Genomic DNA, 20,401 nt, shown 5'->3' on the forward strand with positions numbered 1-20,401 from the left:
AAAGTATTACTCTGTTTTGACCAGATGTGGATGCGACGAATGCGTGAAATCATCTCAGGAGGATTCGCTGAGGCACTCGCAGGCTCGCATCAACGCGTACCGCGCGCTCAGCTCCCCTTCCCTTATCGCTCTGTCTTCTGCGGACCCCCTACTAACCGCCTTCGAACTCTCATGGGAGCTGGGCAGACTCAGCCGAATGGAAACCGAATTTAGAATAGAATATAAGGTAATATTATGTTTTTTTATACGACTTGTGTAGCAAACAATTTACAGTTTTGATGGAAAGTGATTACCGTGCAACACAAGAAACGCCAAATTACCAAACCTATCCCTAACCGGGAGGGTTAGAGGACTGGTTCAAGTTATGTTTGAACTTCTTAAAATAAAACATATTTTACGGTGTGATAACAGCATGTAAATATTTGGCTAGGCTTTTTGAACCGCATTTTGAAGTTAGATAGGTTAGGGTTATTTTTTTTGTAACCAAATTATGTTGAACGGTCTAATTTGGAAGTTAGATAGGTCAGGGTTTTTTATTTGTAACGAAATTATGTCAATAAACGGTCAAATTTTGAGCTTAGATAATTCGACGGTTCTTAATCTAAAGCCTTACTGCTGCGGTCTTTGCCTACCCGTTTTTAATTGGAACTTAAGTTTGTGATGATTATTTATTATTGCGGTATGTGGCACAGCAGTAAATACACGATCAAAATCTACCGCAGCCTGGCTAAGGAAGTATCTTAACCATATAGAAGATCACACTCAAATATTGTTTCTCTAAGATTCACAAATGCTATTTTTTTTCTTATATACCATCGTTGGATGAAATACTCACATGTTATTTTGAAGAATATAGTAAAGTAGGTTTTATTTAAGCGTAATTTATAAACATAGTAGTATAGAGTTGCATTACACATTATGACCTAAATTTATTTTAAAAGCTATTAGCAGAATTACTCATAAATTAAGATAAATTAGGAAAGAGTGTTGTAATTAAGTCTCGCGTGTATCTCAAGGTCACGTAATATGTATCTATTATAAATTATGAAATCATAAGAATATATTTAAAAAAATCGTATTTTTAACTGTGCTAGCAGCTAGAATGTACTAAAAATATTTTTTTAAAGCCAGACACGAAAACTATAAAATAATTCAACAGAAACATGATTTCATATTGAAACATTTGAACATTAGTCACACGAATCTGACACCTACAATCATTTTTTGTTTGATCTCATTACGTTATTTTTATCAGTAACACGGCAATATTACTGTGTTAATCTTTAATAATTGTCTAAATTAATATTTTTTAGATTAGTTAAGTAATTACAATTGGGCGCTATGTAGTAATCGCGAATATTGAACATTGGTATTACAAATTTGATATGCGGCAATAATAAATGTTGATAACATAAATGTTGGTACATAAAAGAACACCCAATCTTTCAAATTCACATAAAAAATCTTTTGATATGTATCTAATCTTTTTTTATTACCGATATTTTTTTCTCTGGTTAAATCTTTTGGATTTTGTCAACGTGTCTCGAATAGCACATAAAGCTATTGATCCCAGTTGCTATGATCGACACCTGATAACGATTCGTTGTATAGTAAATTAACCCGCCTCGTGGTAGTGTGGGGAATTAAACTCATATTAAACCAATTGTTTTATATAGGGAAGGAGACCATTACCCAGCAAGGAAACGTTGCATGCTAAATCCATTAAATTGTAACTATTGTATTTTGCTGACAGAACCTTCGTCATCAATGCCAAGAATTCGCCACTTCCCTCTTAGACCACACGAGAACATCTCAAGAGCTGGAGATAATGCTAAATTACAACCCCTGGGATATGGACAGCTGGGAGCCAGGTGAAAGACAGACCCTTGGAAGGTTAAAGCTGGCTATCAAGTACAAGCAGAAAATGGTATGTTATTCAACACTGTCTTTATATAATTACTACCGAACTATGCATCCTGATTTTATAAACTTAGCCACGGACCATTGAATGAACGTCGAAGAAAAGATAGACTGACCAATAACGTTAAACTAAACTATGAAATATATAATTGAAAACAAGTAAGACTAGAAGCAATATCTAGTTTATGAATACATCAACATCCATTGTATTTAATAAACGCCGGTTTTGTTCGTAAACAGCACATAATTACAACTTTCTTTTCTAATATCAGCCGCATTAAGCTTTTAATTACGTGCTGTTATCTTTTATATAGCTTGTAAATTGTGATCTAAAATTATAGGCTTCTAGTATTCAATAACTGAGTGTAATTCTTGTTCACGACTTTAATTCACCACACTTACACTCCTCTACTGCTGTTGAAGTAGATATATGTTATTGAACGGGACACATAAGGAAACCTTTTTTTTATTAAAAATATTTTTGCAGTTCGTAGCGCATCCAAACGTGCAACAGTTACTCGGGTCTATATGGTATGAAGGTTTACCAGGGTTCAAGAGAAAGAGTATAGTCGGACAATGTGTTCAGGTTTGTATGCACTGTTATAACTTCATACAATTAATTTTAGATAGTATTTTTTTCTTATTTATTGAATTTAAAAGAAGCCAAAAAAACACAACAACAAAAATATAATGAATATTTTTAAACTGTGTATTTAATATAATTAATCTGTGTAAATAACTAAGAAATACTTTAAATTAAACAACAGGTGGCTAAACTAGGCGCGATGTTTCCGGTGTACTGCACGATATATATGCTGGCGCCCGACTCCGAATACGGCCAATTCATGAAAAAACCCTTCGTCAAATTCATCAGTCATAGTTCCTCATACATGATGTTTTTAAGTACGTACTCTTTACTTAATAAATAATTGTGCATATTTTAAAGATAAAAAATTGACTCAATCAGTCAATTTACATCGATAAGTAATAAAATGAGAGCATCAAAGTAGGTAGTCGAAAAAATTATTGTTTTCTAAGGTTTACGCGATTTTAACTCATTATAATGAAACAATTTTTTGAATTTAATCGCGGTTGACTGAGGAGGATTAAGGATATCCTCCCGTGACCATGGTTGCTGTAAAGTATCCGAAACGTCGGCCATTTTTTATTTCGTTCATTTTTTTATTTCAATCTGAAAAAGTTTTTTCATTATAATAAGTCGAATAAATTGTCTGCATGCATTGTTAAATCTCCCTTAAATTTAAATTTGACCATATCACAAGCACCAGCTTTTAAATAAAAAAGAATCATCAAAATCGGTACACCCAATAAAAAGCTATAAGGTAAATGACGTGGAATTAAGAATCTCATCCTTGTTTTGAAATCGATTAAAACGATTATAAAACAATATCCTTGTGGTTTTACTGTTTTTTGTGTGTTTTAGTGCTACTATCCTTGGCGTCACAAAGAGCGGAATACTTAGTTCTGGAATGGTCTGGCATATCTTGGCTGCAAGAATTAGTTGAGTTCTGGAAAAGTCGAGAACGAGGCTCTTTACCTGGCTTGATAGAATCTACCGTCATACTCTTCATAGCAAGTAAATTTGGAATTATGCATGTTTTTTTTACTTCTAATATGTTTTGGATATTAAATGGATGGTTGTTTAAAAATCTCTACTCTTACTATTACTACTATATACTACTATTACAGCTATACTACTATTACTACTATACTACTATTACTACTATACTACTACTACTACTATTACTAATATACTCTTACTATTATAATTTCGAAAATTTGGACAGATGGAGGTCACTCAATCACGTTGAAATTTTGGACTGAGATTGTAATCTATAATGGCCAAAGCAATTTCTATCCGAAAAAAATATACAGTTCTAATAGTATAGATTTCAACGCGAAAAAAATAAGAATGACTTTAAACGTTTACACAAACATTAAGAACATTTTTGGTGAACGTCTTCGTTGCGACAAAGACAGCCCTGCGGTCACCAACCCGCCTGCCCAGTGTGGTGACTATAGGCAAAACATATGAGTTCATACCATTTTTGACGCGAACTTTTAGAGGCCTATTTCCAGCAGTGGACTGCGATAGGCTGAAGTGAAAAACATTTTTATTACAATTATTGTTGTCGTCTTGCTTTTATGTCTTCTTGCTTTATAGTCCCGGAAATTGTAATAATTCTTATACATCAATTATCAACATTAGTTTGAATGACTGTTTACTAATCGTATGTTTATTTCAGGTTTGGTTTGGGGAGAAATAAGATCATTATGGGAAAACGGACTTCTTGAGTACTTGAGCGATTTATGGAATATAGTCGACTTCATAACGAACGTGTTTTACATAGCTTGGATAAGTTTGCGTTTCACTTCCTGGTATATTGTGCAGGTAGATTATTTTTTTTTTTAATTGCAAATGATGTTAGTAATTGTCGGGATGTATGGAATGAGAATGGAGAATGGGAGAACTACTGAATTCAAAACAGTTATTTTACAATTTTGTCCGTCTGTCTCTCTACCTCTGTTACCTGTATAAAATTATCAGCAAATAATGAATTTAAATATGTATCAAATCTAATATAATACATACATAATATGCGGTTTTCACAATTGTGGTTCTGACAGTCAAAGTTAAAGTCTGGTTGTGTTTGATAACTGTTTAGAAGTAGAACAACTACTCTATAAACAATGACAGAGAAATCATAACGAATTAGTTTTTATACAACCAATTTTTAATAGAGCTTCTGTTGTCTTATACTCTGTAAATAAAGTAGCCGAAAAAAATAGTCAGTCAAATTTGCATTATTTGCTAACTAATCGTCAAATCTCTATCAAATTTAAATGGGGCTATATCATGAGCACTAATTTTTGAAAAAAAATACTATAAAAATCTTTGCACGTAGTAAAAAGTTAATTACAGCCGAATTGAAAAAATAAGATTGTCTGACGTCAGGTAAAAATGTGATTTGTTCACAGCGGGATTTCCACAGCGGTAAGGATCCTTGGTACCCAAGAGAACGCTGGGACTCATTCGATCCAATGCTGCTATCGGAGGGTGCCTTCGCAGCCGGCATGATATTCTCCTTCCTGAAGCTGGTCCACATCTTCTCCATCAATCCCTACCTTGGGCCGCTCCAAGTGTCTCTCGGCAGGATGATCATCGACATCATCAAGTTCTTTTTCGTGTACATGCTTGTGCTATTTGCATTTGCATGCGGTAAATATCTTCAGAAAATTGTTGTCTTATAACAGCTTATCTAATTATTATAAAGATATATAGAAAAATAATATAGATATGACTTTCGACTCGTACAATACAAAATTAAAAATTAAAAATTTGAACCAAATCAACAATTTTGAAGGCACACCTCATGTACAATATTTTTCAAAAAAATACTAAATTAAACTTTTTATTTCTTTATTTTTATTTCGTACACTTCCAGATTTTTTTAACAAATTCATCTATTTGCCAGGTCTGAACCAGCTGATGTGGTACTACGCTGAGTTGGAGAAGGGTAAATGCTATCACCATCCATCCGGTGTGGCTGACTTCGACACTCAAGAAAGAGCTTGTAGTATATGGAGACGATTTGCAAAGTAAGGATAAATTATTATGATTTTCTTGCCAAACCCCTTTTAAAAGCATTTTTATCTCTAAATTTCTGTCCAAATTTATTATATTGTTTTTTTAAGCTATAAAAAGTTAGTTAGTTAGCTAGTAAAGTTAGTTGTTAATAGTTATTCAAGGAAATAGGTAGAGAAGTAATGGAAGAAGAATAGGTAAAAACTGTGGCTATTAACAAAGATTTAGCAATAAAAAGGATAATAAATAAATAAATGTCTCATACTCAACGACTCTAGGGTAGGGTGTACTTTATATAACCGGTGTTCGGAAAAAAAACACAACATACAAATAAAAACCTATAACATGATAATTTACTTTATGAGACATAAAAATATTTGCCCTTTGCGGGAATCAAATCAAGTTCTAGCGCATCAGCCAGTATCTATAGCCAGTACGCCAAAATCTTCTATTGTCCTACAACATATAATTTGACTGACACACAATAATTATATTGCAGCTTATTCGAAACATCACAATCACTTTTCTGGGCGTCTTTTGGTCTCGTTGACCTTACTACATTCGAACTGACCGGCATCAAGAGCTTCACCAGGTTCTGGGCTCTGCTGACCTTCGGATCGTACTCCGTGATCAACATCATTGTACTTCTGAACATGCTTATTGCTATGATGTCTAACTCCTATCAGATTATTTCAGTGAGTTTTCAGAATAATACACTTAACATTCAAAATAATATTTCCTTTTAAAACATTATGGTAAGAAACGTGGCTCGCGTGATGGTAAGTGGTAACCCTTAGTTTGTGGACACCTGCAACACTGAGATGTTTAAACATATAATATATTTTTTAATTATTCACTTTCAGGCTGTTCCATATTTTAAACAAGGTATTCAATTCTGAGCCCTACCTCATAAGTGATACATATACAGTCATACTGTTTTGCTTTTAAATGTAACTTGTGTGCTCTTTGATATTTTTTTCAAATACTTTCAACTTTTTATTTAATAAAAAAAGATTATTTCCAAAGCTTTTTTTTATGTTAAGGTATACTTACATAAATTGGTTTAGAATGAAGAGAAAAATTACATTCAATTGTACTGTAAATGTGTGTGTATTTTGCATTCTGTCGTATAAATTTTAGAAGAATATTGGCCGCAATGACGGAGCTGGAGTAACGTCATATTATTTTATCACTTTTTTATATTTGATTAAATTATAATATATTATATTATGCTATATTTTGTTGTATTATATTATATTATTATATTATATTATTTTATAATTAAGTTATATTTTATAGTTAAGTTAAACTCGCCTTTTGTACACGCTTGTATTTATTGTACAATAAAAAAAATAATAAGTAATAATAGTGAAATATTTATTAAAAAGCATTAAAAATATTAGTATAATTTGGCTGATAAAAAATTAATTTATTACAAGTACTTTCTACATAAAGTATGAAAAAAAACCTCACAAAAGATATTGGGTTCCTGCTAAAAGTAAATACATATTTATTTAATCACATAATCTACATTATTTTTATTAATATAGGAAAGATCAGATGTGGAATGGAAATTCGCTCGCAGCAACCTTTGGATGTCATACTTTGAAGATGGTGACACGGTACCACCCCCTTTTAATATCATCCCCACTCCTAAACACGTAAACGGCTGGATACAGAAGATTCTCCATAATAAAAACCGAGGATCTATAATTGTAAGATTTTTTATCATTCATTTTATTATATTAGAAATTTTATACTAAATTCTCAAAATAAGTAATAATATAATAAATATTAAAGTATAAACATGTGAGAGCGTGTATTTATAATGTATTTAAAACTATTTCAATTTCAAATCATCTAAAATTGCTTGTTGTTGTCTTTCTATCTCAATCTCAAATGCCCTAAAATTGCTTCTTGTTGTCTTTGTTACTATTTGTGTTATAAAAAGATCATAACTCGAATCAAAATTCATATTTGATGAAGCGATAAAAATTGATGTTGCAATAATCCATTGATATCAATTTTATTAATGGTATTTTATGACTTTTCAACTACTGGCACTAAACCGAATCTTTCAGTCAAAGGAGTCGGCAAGATTAATATAAAAAACTATAAATACTTTTAGATTTTCCGAATACAGATTAAACTAATAATATATCGAGGATGTTCAGTCTTAACTCTCGACTTTTATTAATTTAAACCCTTGGATTGAAAAACTACAAAATTAATTAAAAATCTTTTAAAACTTACTCTCCGTATAAATGAAAACAAATGAAATAAAAACTTGGATTTTTGTGATACAGAATAAATCCCGCGAGAAAGCTCGTCAACAACATGAAGCAGTAATGCGTATCCTGATCAGACGCTACGTGACCGCTGAACAGCGTGACAGAGATGAAGAAGGAGTGACAGAGGATGACGTTATGGAAATCAGACAGGATATATCGACATTACGCTTTGAGCTGATAGATATTTTACGTAACAATGGAATGAAGACACCGACTGTTAACATACAGGATACTACAAGTAACATATTAAATACAGTTACATTTTAGATATAAACCTATATATAATATGTAGTCAGTACTAATAGTTTAAATGTACCAAATTTTTTAATTTGAGATACTTTATGGTTTAACCATTTTATGTACATTAACGATCTAACCATTTCTAGATCGTTGATAAATGTGTAATAATATTGATTATTTGCTTGATAAGAAAAGATTCAGAATTATATTTATGCTTAAGAATGAAAAAAAAAATATCAAATACTTACACAGAGAAAAAAAAGTAAAGAAATTTTTCTTTTACTTGGATTTTGTCTTTTGACGGATATAGCTACTGAAAATGGTACACTAAACTTGTGATTATTTTAACAGTATCGGGCAAAAAAGGTAAGGTGATGGAGAGGAGAATCTTGAAGGACTTCCAGATTGGTATCGTTGAGGGCATAATAAAGGACGTGATATCGAAGGAGAGCAAGCCGAAGGACGTGTTCAGTCAGATTGCTAAAGCTATTGTTAGGCGAGGAAGTGAAACTGATAAGTAAGTATCCTACATTATTATATCTAATCTTGTTTTTATCAAACAAACAAAAAATGACTTCAATTTACAATGACAAATAATAAAATAAGAACATCAAAGTTATAGGATTAACTCAAAAACTACTCAAACAAACATTTTAATCCACATGACAAGTACAACCTTTCAAATAAACGAGCTAACACATTAAAAAACGACCAGTTGATTAGAAATAATAAAATTAGGCACATTTGTCTAAACTGGACGGATGCAAGCGAGAGACATTAAATAATATCACGGCTACTACCATATATAAATAAAACACCTGATAGACATCTAAAACCACATCGGAGTATCTTGCTCCTAGGTTATAGCTTCTAATTGACTATGTCTTGACTGATTTGTTGACTGACTGATTGATTATTGACAATTTAAAAACAATCAAAAAAAAACTCCACAAATTAATAATACAAAAACACGTATGTTATCGAGAGCAGTCAAAAGTCTGAATATAGCAATCTTATAATATTACCAATCATTGTCTTCTTTCTTTTACTCTCAACCAGCTTAACAAAATAATAAGACAGACTTCTTATCCTATAGGAGTTTATAGAATTTTCCAATTTCCACAGGAAGAAGGACTGGAACGCCCAAGTCCGTAGGAGTACAATCCGAAAGGACCCGATTGGATCGAAAGCTGAAGCTGATACCAAGCGCAGCCGACAATCTCTTAGAGCTCACATATTGGATAACGTATCTGCTAGGACAATCGACCCTCAGAAACTCTTGCGTATGTTTTTAGTTCATAAATTATTAAAACCATCGTAGCTGTGATTAAAAAGATGTAAAAAGAAAAATAATGTATATTTCAAATTTTACTCAAGAGGTGTAAAATATTTTATATATTATTTTATATTATAAATTATTCCGTCGTTAAATTCTGTAAAGTAAGTCTGTAGTAAGGAGTTAATAAAGAAAAATTATTACTAAACAAACGGAGCGGTCAATTTTTGATATGATATTCAAAAATGTTTAAAATTATTTATATCTATTTAAAAAATATATATTTTTTAATGTTTCGAAATTTTAAAATATTATAAATTCACAACTTATGAACTAAATATCTACTTATCAATATTGCAGTATATGATTAAACCTGCGTGGAATGGTACCAAGAATGCGAGCGGAATTTCCCCGTTGAATCATAATAACGATTATCTATACTAAAATTCACTAGCCCTCTGTCACTAGTGAAAGCAATAAGACGTAGAGATATACTTTAACTTACAGAATACAATCCGAACCTGTCTGCCGTTACACCGACGGCTCGTGTCGCATACGCTAAGTTCATGAGGAGCAAGATCAAATCTGACTTCACCGATACCGTGGGGCAGGAGCAAGAGTCTGCGGATGCAGCGAAAGAATCCGAGGCTAAGGAGGCTCCGTCTGGATCTAAGGAAGGTCAGATAAAATAAAAATCAAAATTGAAAATTTCTGTTCTCTTTTTCTCTATTTCCATAGTCTTTACTCAAAATGGCTTTTGAATCAATCAAATTTGGTTTTAGTTATAAACAATTTGACAAATATTATGTAATTCATATATTTTATGATTAAAATATTGGTCTACGTCATGTTCCTGCAAATAATATTAAAAAACCTGACGCAGACATTGTTAAAATGTAAATCCTAAATATCAGAGATAAAGGTGACCTTGACAGATAGATCAGTTGACGAACGGAACTTCCCACTTTACATAATATATAATTAAATATAAGCTAAATCTATCACTCAGTCAGTTCAGCCTATTGCAATCTACTACTGGACATAGGGCTTCCTAAGTTCGTGCCAGACATCCCGGTTTTACTAAATCTATAAGAATAATAAAATCCAATATTATTCGAAGTTAATCAAAGAATGTATAACAGATTTTTTCATGCATTGCTTTAGTTTACATAAGTGATCTACGAAATTAAATTGTAAATTGCAGCTTCATAGTTTTGCAATGTTTACGCAATTGTTTTCGATTTGCCGTACAAATACGTTATTTGCATAATTATGCTGTTTCGATTTCCATTCAAAATGCTTCCAATATGCTATTCTAAAACTTGGATCGAATAATTTTAAGTATAAATATACGTTTTTATAATGTACTTTTGTTTCATTTCAATTATGTAATTGTTAAACATAATTGTGATTTTAAAAAAGCCAAATTTTTAGACATCTGTTTTTTAGTATCCTTCTGTAAAAGTATTGTTATCGCCAACAAGACTTTGACAGAAGTAAAGACAAAAAAGTAAAGACAATAAACAATATAATACAATAATAACTTTAACTTTATCGCTTAAAGGTTTAGACGTCAGATCAATTAATTGCAACGCATATTAAGTTTTTTCATTGTTTATTCCACAAACTTATCTTCTTTTCGTTTAGGTGGCGGCCCATCTTTCCGTCCAAAAACACCGATACCTGAAAAACCAGATGAAGAAAAAGCTGCAACTAAAATAAAAGTAGAAGCGGATATCGAGAGCAAAGGTCCAGAGATTTGTTATTTAATCCAATAAATTTCAATCAAACTCATGTTTGTTTTGAACATGACATTTATTTATTGGTTATTTAATATTTCAGGTTCCGGAGGCAAAACAGAAGAAGCTAAACAAACATCGGCACCTCCTAAAGAAGCAGCCGGAGCTTCTACATCAGCACCTGCTAAAACTGAGAAACCACCGTCACCTCAGAAGAAATCTGAATCAAAAGACCATGTAATTGAAATAGAGGAACCAGAATCACCATCTAGTAGCTTGTACATAACCAAGGAGGAAGATAAGAATCTTCAGAAACCTATCACGCCAACACCGAGTGGACCTTCAGAGCAAATTTTATCAGCATCCACCCTTGAAGCTGATCAACAAAAGGAAGCAAAGGCACCATCGGTTACAATAACTGTAGAGGAACCTAAGAAATCAGAAGAACCTAAAGAACCAAAGAAAAAAGAACCCAAGCCGAAAGAAAGTCCAGGACCTTCTAGGCTTAGTCCATCGCCCGCTCCACCTAAACCAGGTATTGTTACTGATAAAGGAAAATCGAAAGTAACGGGCAAAATTGTTTCTGGATGGCTTTAGGTTACAATTGATAAATAAAAATCTAAAGATATGTAGCAATTATGTTTTGCTAACATATAATGTCAAAAACCTTTAACAATCATCTTGTTACAAATAACGTAACAACTTCAACAAACAAGTGCCTTAGCAAAAATTTTAATTCCACAGTTATGGAATGACATATCGTACGCCAGTCTCATATTTTGTCGTATAAAAATGTAAAAAATGTTTTTAAAAAAGTTTGAAGAAGATACGTTTCTGATACTGTATTTTTGGTCACTCTAAGAAGAATTAGAGCCCATTTTATTACGATTTATCAATGACCGAAAATAAACGTTTAGTAAAACTCATAAACTCCATTGTTCTTTTTTTATTAATTACCAATAAAATTCACAATAAATATAATACAGTACAATAAAGACCACAGAGGTTTACCCTGTTTACTAAGTTAAAAATATGATACGATTGCAACAGTTAAACAACCATGTATTTTTTTTTTCTGTCAAACATATTATTTATTATTATCATGATAATTTACTCCAATTTAATTTGTATAAGATTTTAATAAAATGTGTTCTGTTACAAAATAGAACTTAAAATAAAACTATGATTGACCAAATACAGTGGTGTAGCGAGGGGGGAGGAAAAGGTGGGCATCCCCAGACGCTACTCACACAGGGGCGCCAAAAGTTCCGCAAAACACAAAATTGCTGGATATAATATTATATAGTTTTCGAATGGGGAGGGGGCTAAAAATGTATTGTTCCACGGGCGTGAGTTAAGCTCGCTACCTCACTGACCCAATACTGACATATTAGTGAGATAATAAATAAATATATTGATAGCAATAATTAGAATTATATTTTTAGTTATATATAAAAGCATTTTCTCGTTATTCATATTAATTATATTATATATGTAGTTATTTAATTATTAATAACGTTCCGTAGATGATCATCCGTCACTATCATTAGACAAGTTTGTTATAGTTTTTCTTATTTCATTTGTTTGAAACACAAAATATAACAATTATATAAGTGACTAGATTAATTTTGCAATACCGTTCAAACATAATATATATAAATAACAATTAAAACATTACAAATCCTTTGTTATTTTGTTATAAATCCTTTGTTATTTCGTTATATGTTTATAAACGTATGTAGTGTATAAATGTTTTAACAAACTGAAATAGATCAAATATTGGTAAGAATAGATATACGTGTATTCGATTTTATTTGTAAAGATATAGTGGAAACTTGATTACAGATATTAATTACTATTATATATTTTTAAACTTTCGATTCAACGTATATTATTGTTAACATCAAAGTCACAGCTCCTTAGTCACCAGTGATTATGGCGTCAGTAACGTCGCCAAAATATGGAGAGGCTTAAAAATGACAATCCTATTGTTATAGATTATAGGTACCATCATTACACATTACTTTTGAAACACTACAAAGAGCTGTTATTTTTGTGCCTTCATTTAGTAGTAAAATATTTTGTTGCAGTTAGTGTTCATAATGTGTGTATATGATTATTTATCTGAGGTTTATTAATCGAGAATCCACTATACATAATTATATTTAATTGTATTTGCTTCGAATTTGAGTGCATCACGTTAAAGCTATGAAAGATTTATTTACGAATTTACGGATATTAGTAGTATAAGTATACTTTTTATTATTTTTGCCTTTTCAATATACACACAGACGAAACTGTCAGCATCTGTTAGAATAATCTGTACGATTTAGCTTGATAAAAGCGTAGTAAGCCTAAGCTATAATTTCAAAACATGCATTTTAAATGTTCTGTTTGGTCGAATTCTATAAATTAAGTACAGTTTATTATTTATTAAATTAAGATTTATTTAGTATGTTTAGAAATAATTTTAATTAATATCTAAGATTTTATTTTTGTGTTACCCACATTAGGAATTCTAAACATTTTTGAATATCATATCAAAAAACGGGTTTCTGTAAAGAGCTCACTATAGACGGCGCCACGGTTCGCTTAAACCGTAATTTAAAATTATCATATCGAAAATTTCGCTCGAGCGGGTGTATCGTTCCATAGCTTAATTGGCTAGAGCGCCGACACGGTACGTCGGAGACGCGGGTTCGAACCCCGCTGGAGCGGTCAATTTTTGATATGATATTCAAAAATGTTTAGAATTTTAATTAATTTCGAAATTTGTAGTATGTCTTGAGATTTTTACTCGTAAGCGACGAAAGCATGTTGATTTGTAAATGTCATACAAACTGAATCGCAGAATGTTTATTTTTCGTAAATATAAAATCTAATTCATATAATATATATTATTTTAGAGAATTATTCCATTAAGTAAATTATTTACTAAATAATGTTTAATGTTGTTAAGTCAAGGACATAAAATTCACATTTGCTTGTGATTCAGTTCTCGATAGCGAAGGCTGTATTAAAATATATTCGTTATATTAAATTGTTCTAGTGTAGTAAATTATTTCTTTTAGGATTTAAATAAATTTTCGTTTTTATATGTGGTTTTTATTATCTTCAAATAACACAAAAGTATTACAACAAAGTAACAAATGTGTTACAAGCATGAGAAGAAATTTTTAAGTAGTAACACAAATCTCCGACTTCTTTTCACTTTTCTCTTCTTTACAGAAACCGGACCAAATTTAAAACCTGGATGAAAAAATCAACGAAAACTATTATGTATTTACACCGTTTACCATAGAAATGATGACAATAGAAAAGAATCAAAATGGAATAGGATCAAACGTAATCATATACAATGCGCTGTAAGAGATGGGATCTAAATATACAAATAAAAACCGGCAACCTATAATTTTTTTATTCGACATTAATTACGAAAACGGTGTATTATATCTACGCCCCGTAACACTTTACGAGCTAAGTTATCAATAATCAACAAAACAATCCAAAATAAATATAATTTTGACAAAGCATACATGAATGTATGCCTTTTGATATTAACAGATAACATTTGAGATTTCATTGTTAAAACTAAATTCACTTGTCAACAATACGCTAAAAGGTCGGCTCGGAAAAAGAATATGAACAATTTATTAGAAATATATTATTTAAATACTTACTGGCTTAAAAATTTATCTGAAACTAAACTTAATCATGAAGAGACTGAGGCTTTACCTACTTGCAGTAATTACCTATAAATAAAACACAAACACACATACACACACACACACACATACACACACACACACATACACACACACACACACACATACATCTACACACACACAGTAGGTATAGGAACACACGCATACAATCACACATACACTTGAAATATTTTATACACTTTTTTTAAATGTTGTAATTATATGAAGTTTTAATTGTATAGGTATGTATACGGAAGAGCGGGATGTCCTGATACGTGTAATCACTTAATTAACCTTTTGACCGCCACGCCTCAAAACCATTCCCGTGCTCTGTACGCCAAGGCATAAAATAAACAAAAATACCTACGAAAAAAATAGTGCTGCCAAGAGTCGTTATCGAGTACCGCACAGTTACTTGTTTTTGCTGGTTTTTATACAATAAATGACTACTTATATAATCTAGGAAGGTTTATTTTTTAATATTTTTCTTGTGTTATCTTGCCCTCGTTATATATACTTACAACAACATAAATAAAAAATAATCGTAGTAAAGCACAACACTCTTTTCTATCGCCATGGCGTCATTGTCACGACTGGACGACTACGGCGCAGCTGACCTACGGTTATGAAACTCTCTTTAGAGACGTGCTGTGTCGCACGCAAGGAAGCGGCAGGTTATATATCGATTTCGAATCGAATCGATATATACATGAAAAGTAATTTAGAAAAAATTAACCGAATTCAAATTTGTAATTTTTTCATCATTACAGCCTATACAGTCCACTGCTGGACATAGGCCTCCACAAGTTTACGCCAAAAATAACGTAAACTCATGTGTTTTGCTCATAGTCACCACGCTGGGCAGGCGGGTTGGTGACCGCAGTACTGGTTTTGTCGCACCGAAGACGCTGCTGCCCGTCTTCGGCCTGTGTATTTCAAAGCCAGCAGTTGGATGGTTATCCCGCCATCGGTCGGCTTCTTAAGTTCCAAGGTGGTTGTGGAACCTTGTTATCCCTTAGTCGCCTCTTACGACACCCACGGGAAGAGAGGGGGTGGCTAAATTCTTTAGTGCCGTAGCCACACAGCACTTGTAATTTTTTAACCGACTTCAAAAAAGGAGGAGGTTACTACTACAATTTGACCGATTCGATATATATTTTATATTTTTTTATTTATGTTCGGGGATAACTTTGTCGTTTATGAAACGATTTTGATAATTCTTTTTTTGTTGGAAAGGAGATAACCCCGGTGTAGTACCATGCTAAGGAAACCAGGATTTGATAATGAGATCTCGAAAATTTGCATAACTTTTACTGGGTGCACCGATTTTGATGATTTTAAATTTAATCGAAAGCCGATGTTTATCATGTAGACACATTTAAATTTCATCCAAACCCGATTACAACTTTTGGATTGATCTTTGATAATGCGTATTTACTTGAATATTTTTTCGTCTACCTACGTTGTATTACTTGTCGATATAATTGAAGTTAGTTTTTTTCGTTTGCCTGCAAACACAATTATTATCTTATTAGATAATAGTTTATTATCTAAGGTTCAAAAGAACAGTATTCCTTAATTAGATAATAGTTTATTATCTAAGGTTCAAAAGAACAGTATTCCACTGTGCCCCGTTCCATAGTGCCAACGTTTTAAACGAGTTTTATAAAAAGTTAGGTTATTTTTTGAACTTTCCACACAATAGTCTCAAATAGACAAAATGATTAAAATTAATGAAAAAAAAATTTCATTTACCTATTCTTTAAACTTTTTTACTAAAAAGAAAGTACTTTAAAAAGGAATCTCAACTTTTGAACAAGAATAATTGTGTTTGCTCCCAAACGAAAAAAAAACCGACTTCAATTACATCGACGAGTAATACAACGTAGATCGACGAAAAAATAGTCAAGTAACTTCGCGTTATCAAAGATTACTCAAAAAGTAGATATCAGATCTCAATGAAATTTAGATGTGACCACATGATAAACATCAGCTTTCGATAAAATTAAAAATTATCAAAATCGGTACACCCAGTAAAAAGTTATTACGGATTTTCAAGAGTCCCTCGATTTCTCTGGGATCCTATCATCAGATCCTGGTTTCCTGGTTGGTACCAAACTAGTGATATCTTCTTTCCAACAAAAAAATAATTATCAAAATCGGTACATCCAGTTATGCGGTATAATACAACGTAGGTCGACGAAAAAAGCGTCAAGTAAAAACGCATTATTAGATATAACTTGAAAAGTAGTTTTTAGATCTCAAATAAATTTAAATGGGACCAAATGACACACACCACCTTTCGATTAAAAAAAAATTGTCGAAATCGGTCCACCCAGTCAAAAGTTCTGAAGTAACATACATAAAAAAAAAATAGAATTGAGAACCTCCTCCTTTTTTGGAAGTCGGTTAAAAATGGAATATTTTTCTATTCACAGTTCCATCGTTGTCACGCCGCCATATTTCACTACGTCCTCGTTTGACGCAGGACGCGCTGTAATTGGTCGAAGCGTTACCACACGAATTAGTTTAGAATTCAATTTTTTATCGACACTGTTCCATAGTGTCCCGTGTTTCATTGTTCCCCAACTCAGTAGTTGATCCGATGAAGCAAATTAATATAATCGGTGCGGTCGATGCCAGCCTTAGTTTAAAAGAAATATTTACATGCGTTAAATATTTTTTTGCTTAGGTAGCAAATAGTACTAAAACAGTACTGAGTAAGTAGCAATATTTTAAATCAAATATTTCACGACACACGACACGACATGGGTCTCAGAAAAAAAGCTTTTATGAGAGTGGGGTTAGAGATGATATTGATGCTGCCAGATGATTTTGAGAATAAGAAAGAAAATCGTAATTTCGCTCTTAACCTTAGATAAAAAAATATATTTTTTTTTATTGGTAAGTAATTGTATATTATTAAAATCATCGATGCCTTCCAAAATGCGACGATGTTCTAAGGTATCGCTCGTCTTGCACTTCACTAGTTTTCTCGCTATTCGCTTATGACGTCATCAGCGTGTCGTCTATATTTGACAACGGTGTGTAGAGAACGGATTAATGACTACGCGCTAGAGATGCGCCAGATTTGAGATATCAGATTTTTTTTGGCGATTTGATTGATTTTAGTTGATTTGATTTTTTATTCATTTGCTATTTATGTGTTAGCTGATGATAGTTTTATGTTTTTTACCTTTTGTTTTATTCAACTATCGAATTATTTATAGAAAATATAACACGTTTGAGTTGAATTTTGAATAGCTAATTGCAAAAATGACTTGTAATTATGATTTTTTTTAAGTGCAATAAAGAATATATAAATCATCTATACCATTTTGACTAGCCCGTTGGCGCAGTTTGTAGTGACTACAGGTCAGCAGGTACTTTCTGCTCCGGAGGTTATGGGTTTGATTCCCACCCGAGTCTGGGTATAATATATATTTATTTATATGTGTATTATTTATATGTATGCTTATCAAAAAAAATATATATATATATATAGCTATACCAGTCAGCTGTTACCTATAACACAAGCATTAAGTTGCTTACTTTAGGAACAGATGACCGTGTGTATATGTTGTAAATATTTATTTATTTATTATTTATTTATACCTCTTGCGTCACATCCCTAGCGGTCAACTATAGACGACTTCGGCGTTCTGGACATATCATTTACGTGGAATAAGAATGCATGTTTTTATTTCAATGTTTCTCAGTACGTGTAGCTCTAAAAGACTTGTTTTTTATACTCGAATGTTGCAGGGATATTCTATTTTCAGAAATGTTAAATTAAAATACTAGAAATATTTATTTAATAAGTTTATTTAATATTTTTGTGGTCCGGGTTTTTTGTCACCTATAGACGTCGCTGGCGCACAGGACTCGCGAGCCCTTGTCAAGTATAGGTGACTACGGCGGTCAAAAGGTTAAAAGGATGTCCTAACAACCGTTTCAATTTATGTATGCGTTTTTAATTTTATTTTTTTCTTAATTTCTATCACTAATAACTAAGTCTAAATAAAAAAACTTGATTTAGAAATTGTTCTTTTATTAATTATAAATACAAAATTATAATAAATTATTATTATATATAATAGTATATTATCTGTTATTAAATAAAGTTATACAATATCTACTTGAAAAAATACAATGAACCAGGTTTTGTGAATACTTAAAACATTTTATATATAACAAACTAGCTGTGCTCCGCGGTTTTACTCGCGTTAATTTGAGAAAAAAAAAACGTACTAAAAATACGATTATCATATAACCCTTCCTCGGTAAATAGATTATTTACCAGTAATACCTGAGATTAGCGCATCCAAATAAATAAACAAACTTTATACTCATTATAATGAAGCAAATCCCCTCCCATGACCATGGTTGCTGTAAAGTATCAAACATCGGGTATCTAAATACTTAATCAGCCACGATAAAATCCAAAAAAGTTGTTTCATTACAATTAGTGAAATTCGCGTATTCATTAGAAAACTTTATACTGTTAATATAGATTACTAGCTGTGCTCTGCTCCTAATAATTTTATCGTAACTTGTAATACCATTATTATATGAAAAAGAAATAACACGACCTTATGTTATATACCTTATTATCTCGTATCAATCTTAGATCGAATTCGACTCTCCAAACTATCCCCTACTAAGATAACAACTCCATTCCATTCATCTTTATATATCTTTATGTCACACGTATCATTATTATTCATATCATTAGTATTCATATATTCATTTTTATTTATTTATTTTATTTGATACTTTATTGTACATCACAAATATATTTAATAAAAAGCATAAAGATAGTTACAGACAGTGAAGTACAATGTGCGGACTTATGGCTAATTAGCCATTAAATCCAGACAACCGAGACATAAAAAGGAAACTTATTATTCATATATATTTACAGTATAATTTATAACGATAAATCTAATAACTATTGATAATAATGTCTATAAATCTATTAAATTATTGATATTTTATTGATATTTTTAAATAAATGAATTATTTTGCATAATAACTACATAATTCATATTGTTTGTGAGCACAAGGGTCTACAAGATATTATTTGATTATTTAAAACTTATATTATTATGATTATATATGAATCATATAAATTATCATAGTTATATTATTTGTCAAGCCAAAGAGTCTATCGAATACATTTTACCAACTCAAAACTACTCCATCTGCTTTAAATAATAATTTTAAATACAAAAATTATGTAAAATTTAAGTAAACATTAACACATTTAATTGTGTTATATTGTTGTTTGATTTGTAATATTAATCCTTTTCTATTGTACAATAAATCAACATTTTTATGACGAATAAAATATGGTATTAAAAATACATTTATTAAGAGAATTATTTGAATTCGTTTTTTCGGGATTTATACCATATACCTTTTTGTATTTGAGGCTCCGATATTTCGGCGCAGTTGCATGCGCCATGGTCACGGAAGAACTGTTTGAGTATTGCGGGTAGATGTTATGGGCAGACATATCGGTCTACCCTCCGTCTCTTCTCGTTTCTTCCGTGACCATGGCGCATGCAACTGCGCCGAAATATCGGAGCCTCAAATACAAAAAGGTACATGGTATAAATCCC

General features: G+C 31.6%; 1 protein-coding gene and 1 long non-coding RNA gene across 2 annotated transcripts in view; one reads left to right on the forward strand and one right to left on the reverse strand.

The window, feature by feature from the left end:
• Window positions 1-11,670, forward strand: part of LOC123662831 (transient receptor potential protein) — a 47,542-nt gene extending 35,872 nt beyond the window's left edge. The window contains exons 6-21 of the mRNA XM_045597624.1: window positions 25-226; window positions 1,754-1,927; window positions 2,408-2,506; window positions 2,688-2,823; window positions 3,365-3,517; window positions 4,188-4,333; window positions 4,921-5,161; window positions 5,418-5,541; window positions 6,027-6,222; window positions 7,078-7,242; window positions 7,834-8,056; window positions 8,410-8,575; window positions 9,184-9,341; window positions 9,842-10,012; window positions 11,030-11,083; window positions 11,177-11,670. Coding sequence (XP_045453580.1) covers window positions 25-226; window positions 1,754-1,927; window positions 2,408-2,506; window positions 2,688-2,823; window positions 3,365-3,517; window positions 4,188-4,333; window positions 4,921-5,161; window positions 5,418-5,541; window positions 6,027-6,222; window positions 7,078-7,242; window positions 7,834-8,056; window positions 8,410-8,575; window positions 9,184-9,341; window positions 9,842-10,012; window positions 11,030-11,083; window positions 11,177-11,670 — 2,902 coding nt within the window. The remainder of the gene's footprint in view (window positions 1-24; window positions 227-1,753; window positions 1,928-2,407; window positions 2,507-2,687; window positions 2,824-3,364; window positions 3,518-4,187; window positions 4,334-4,920; window positions 5,162-5,417; window positions 5,542-6,026; window positions 6,223-7,077; window positions 7,243-7,833; window positions 8,057-8,409; window positions 8,576-9,183; window positions 9,342-9,841; window positions 10,013-11,029; window positions 11,084-11,176) is intronic.
• Window positions 11,671-14,156: 2,486 nt separating this feature from the next.
• LOC123662832 lies at window positions 14,157-14,840 on the reverse strand. The gene is made up of 2 exons (XR_006744546.1): window positions 14,754-14,840; window positions 14,157-14,322 (listed from the first exon to the last, which is right to left on the reverse strand). It is a non-coding gene; the product is annotated as an uncharacterized LOC123662832 (long non-coding RNA).
• Window positions 14,841-20,401: the final 5,561 nt, after the last annotated feature.

Source organism: Melitaea cinxia, chromosome 19, assembly GCF_905220565.1.
Source record: "Melitaea cinxia chromosome 19, ilMelCinx1.1, whole genome shotgun sequence".
Taxonomy (NCBI): Eukaryota; Metazoa; Arthropoda; class Insecta; order Lepidoptera; family Nymphalidae; genus Melitaea; species Melitaea cinxia.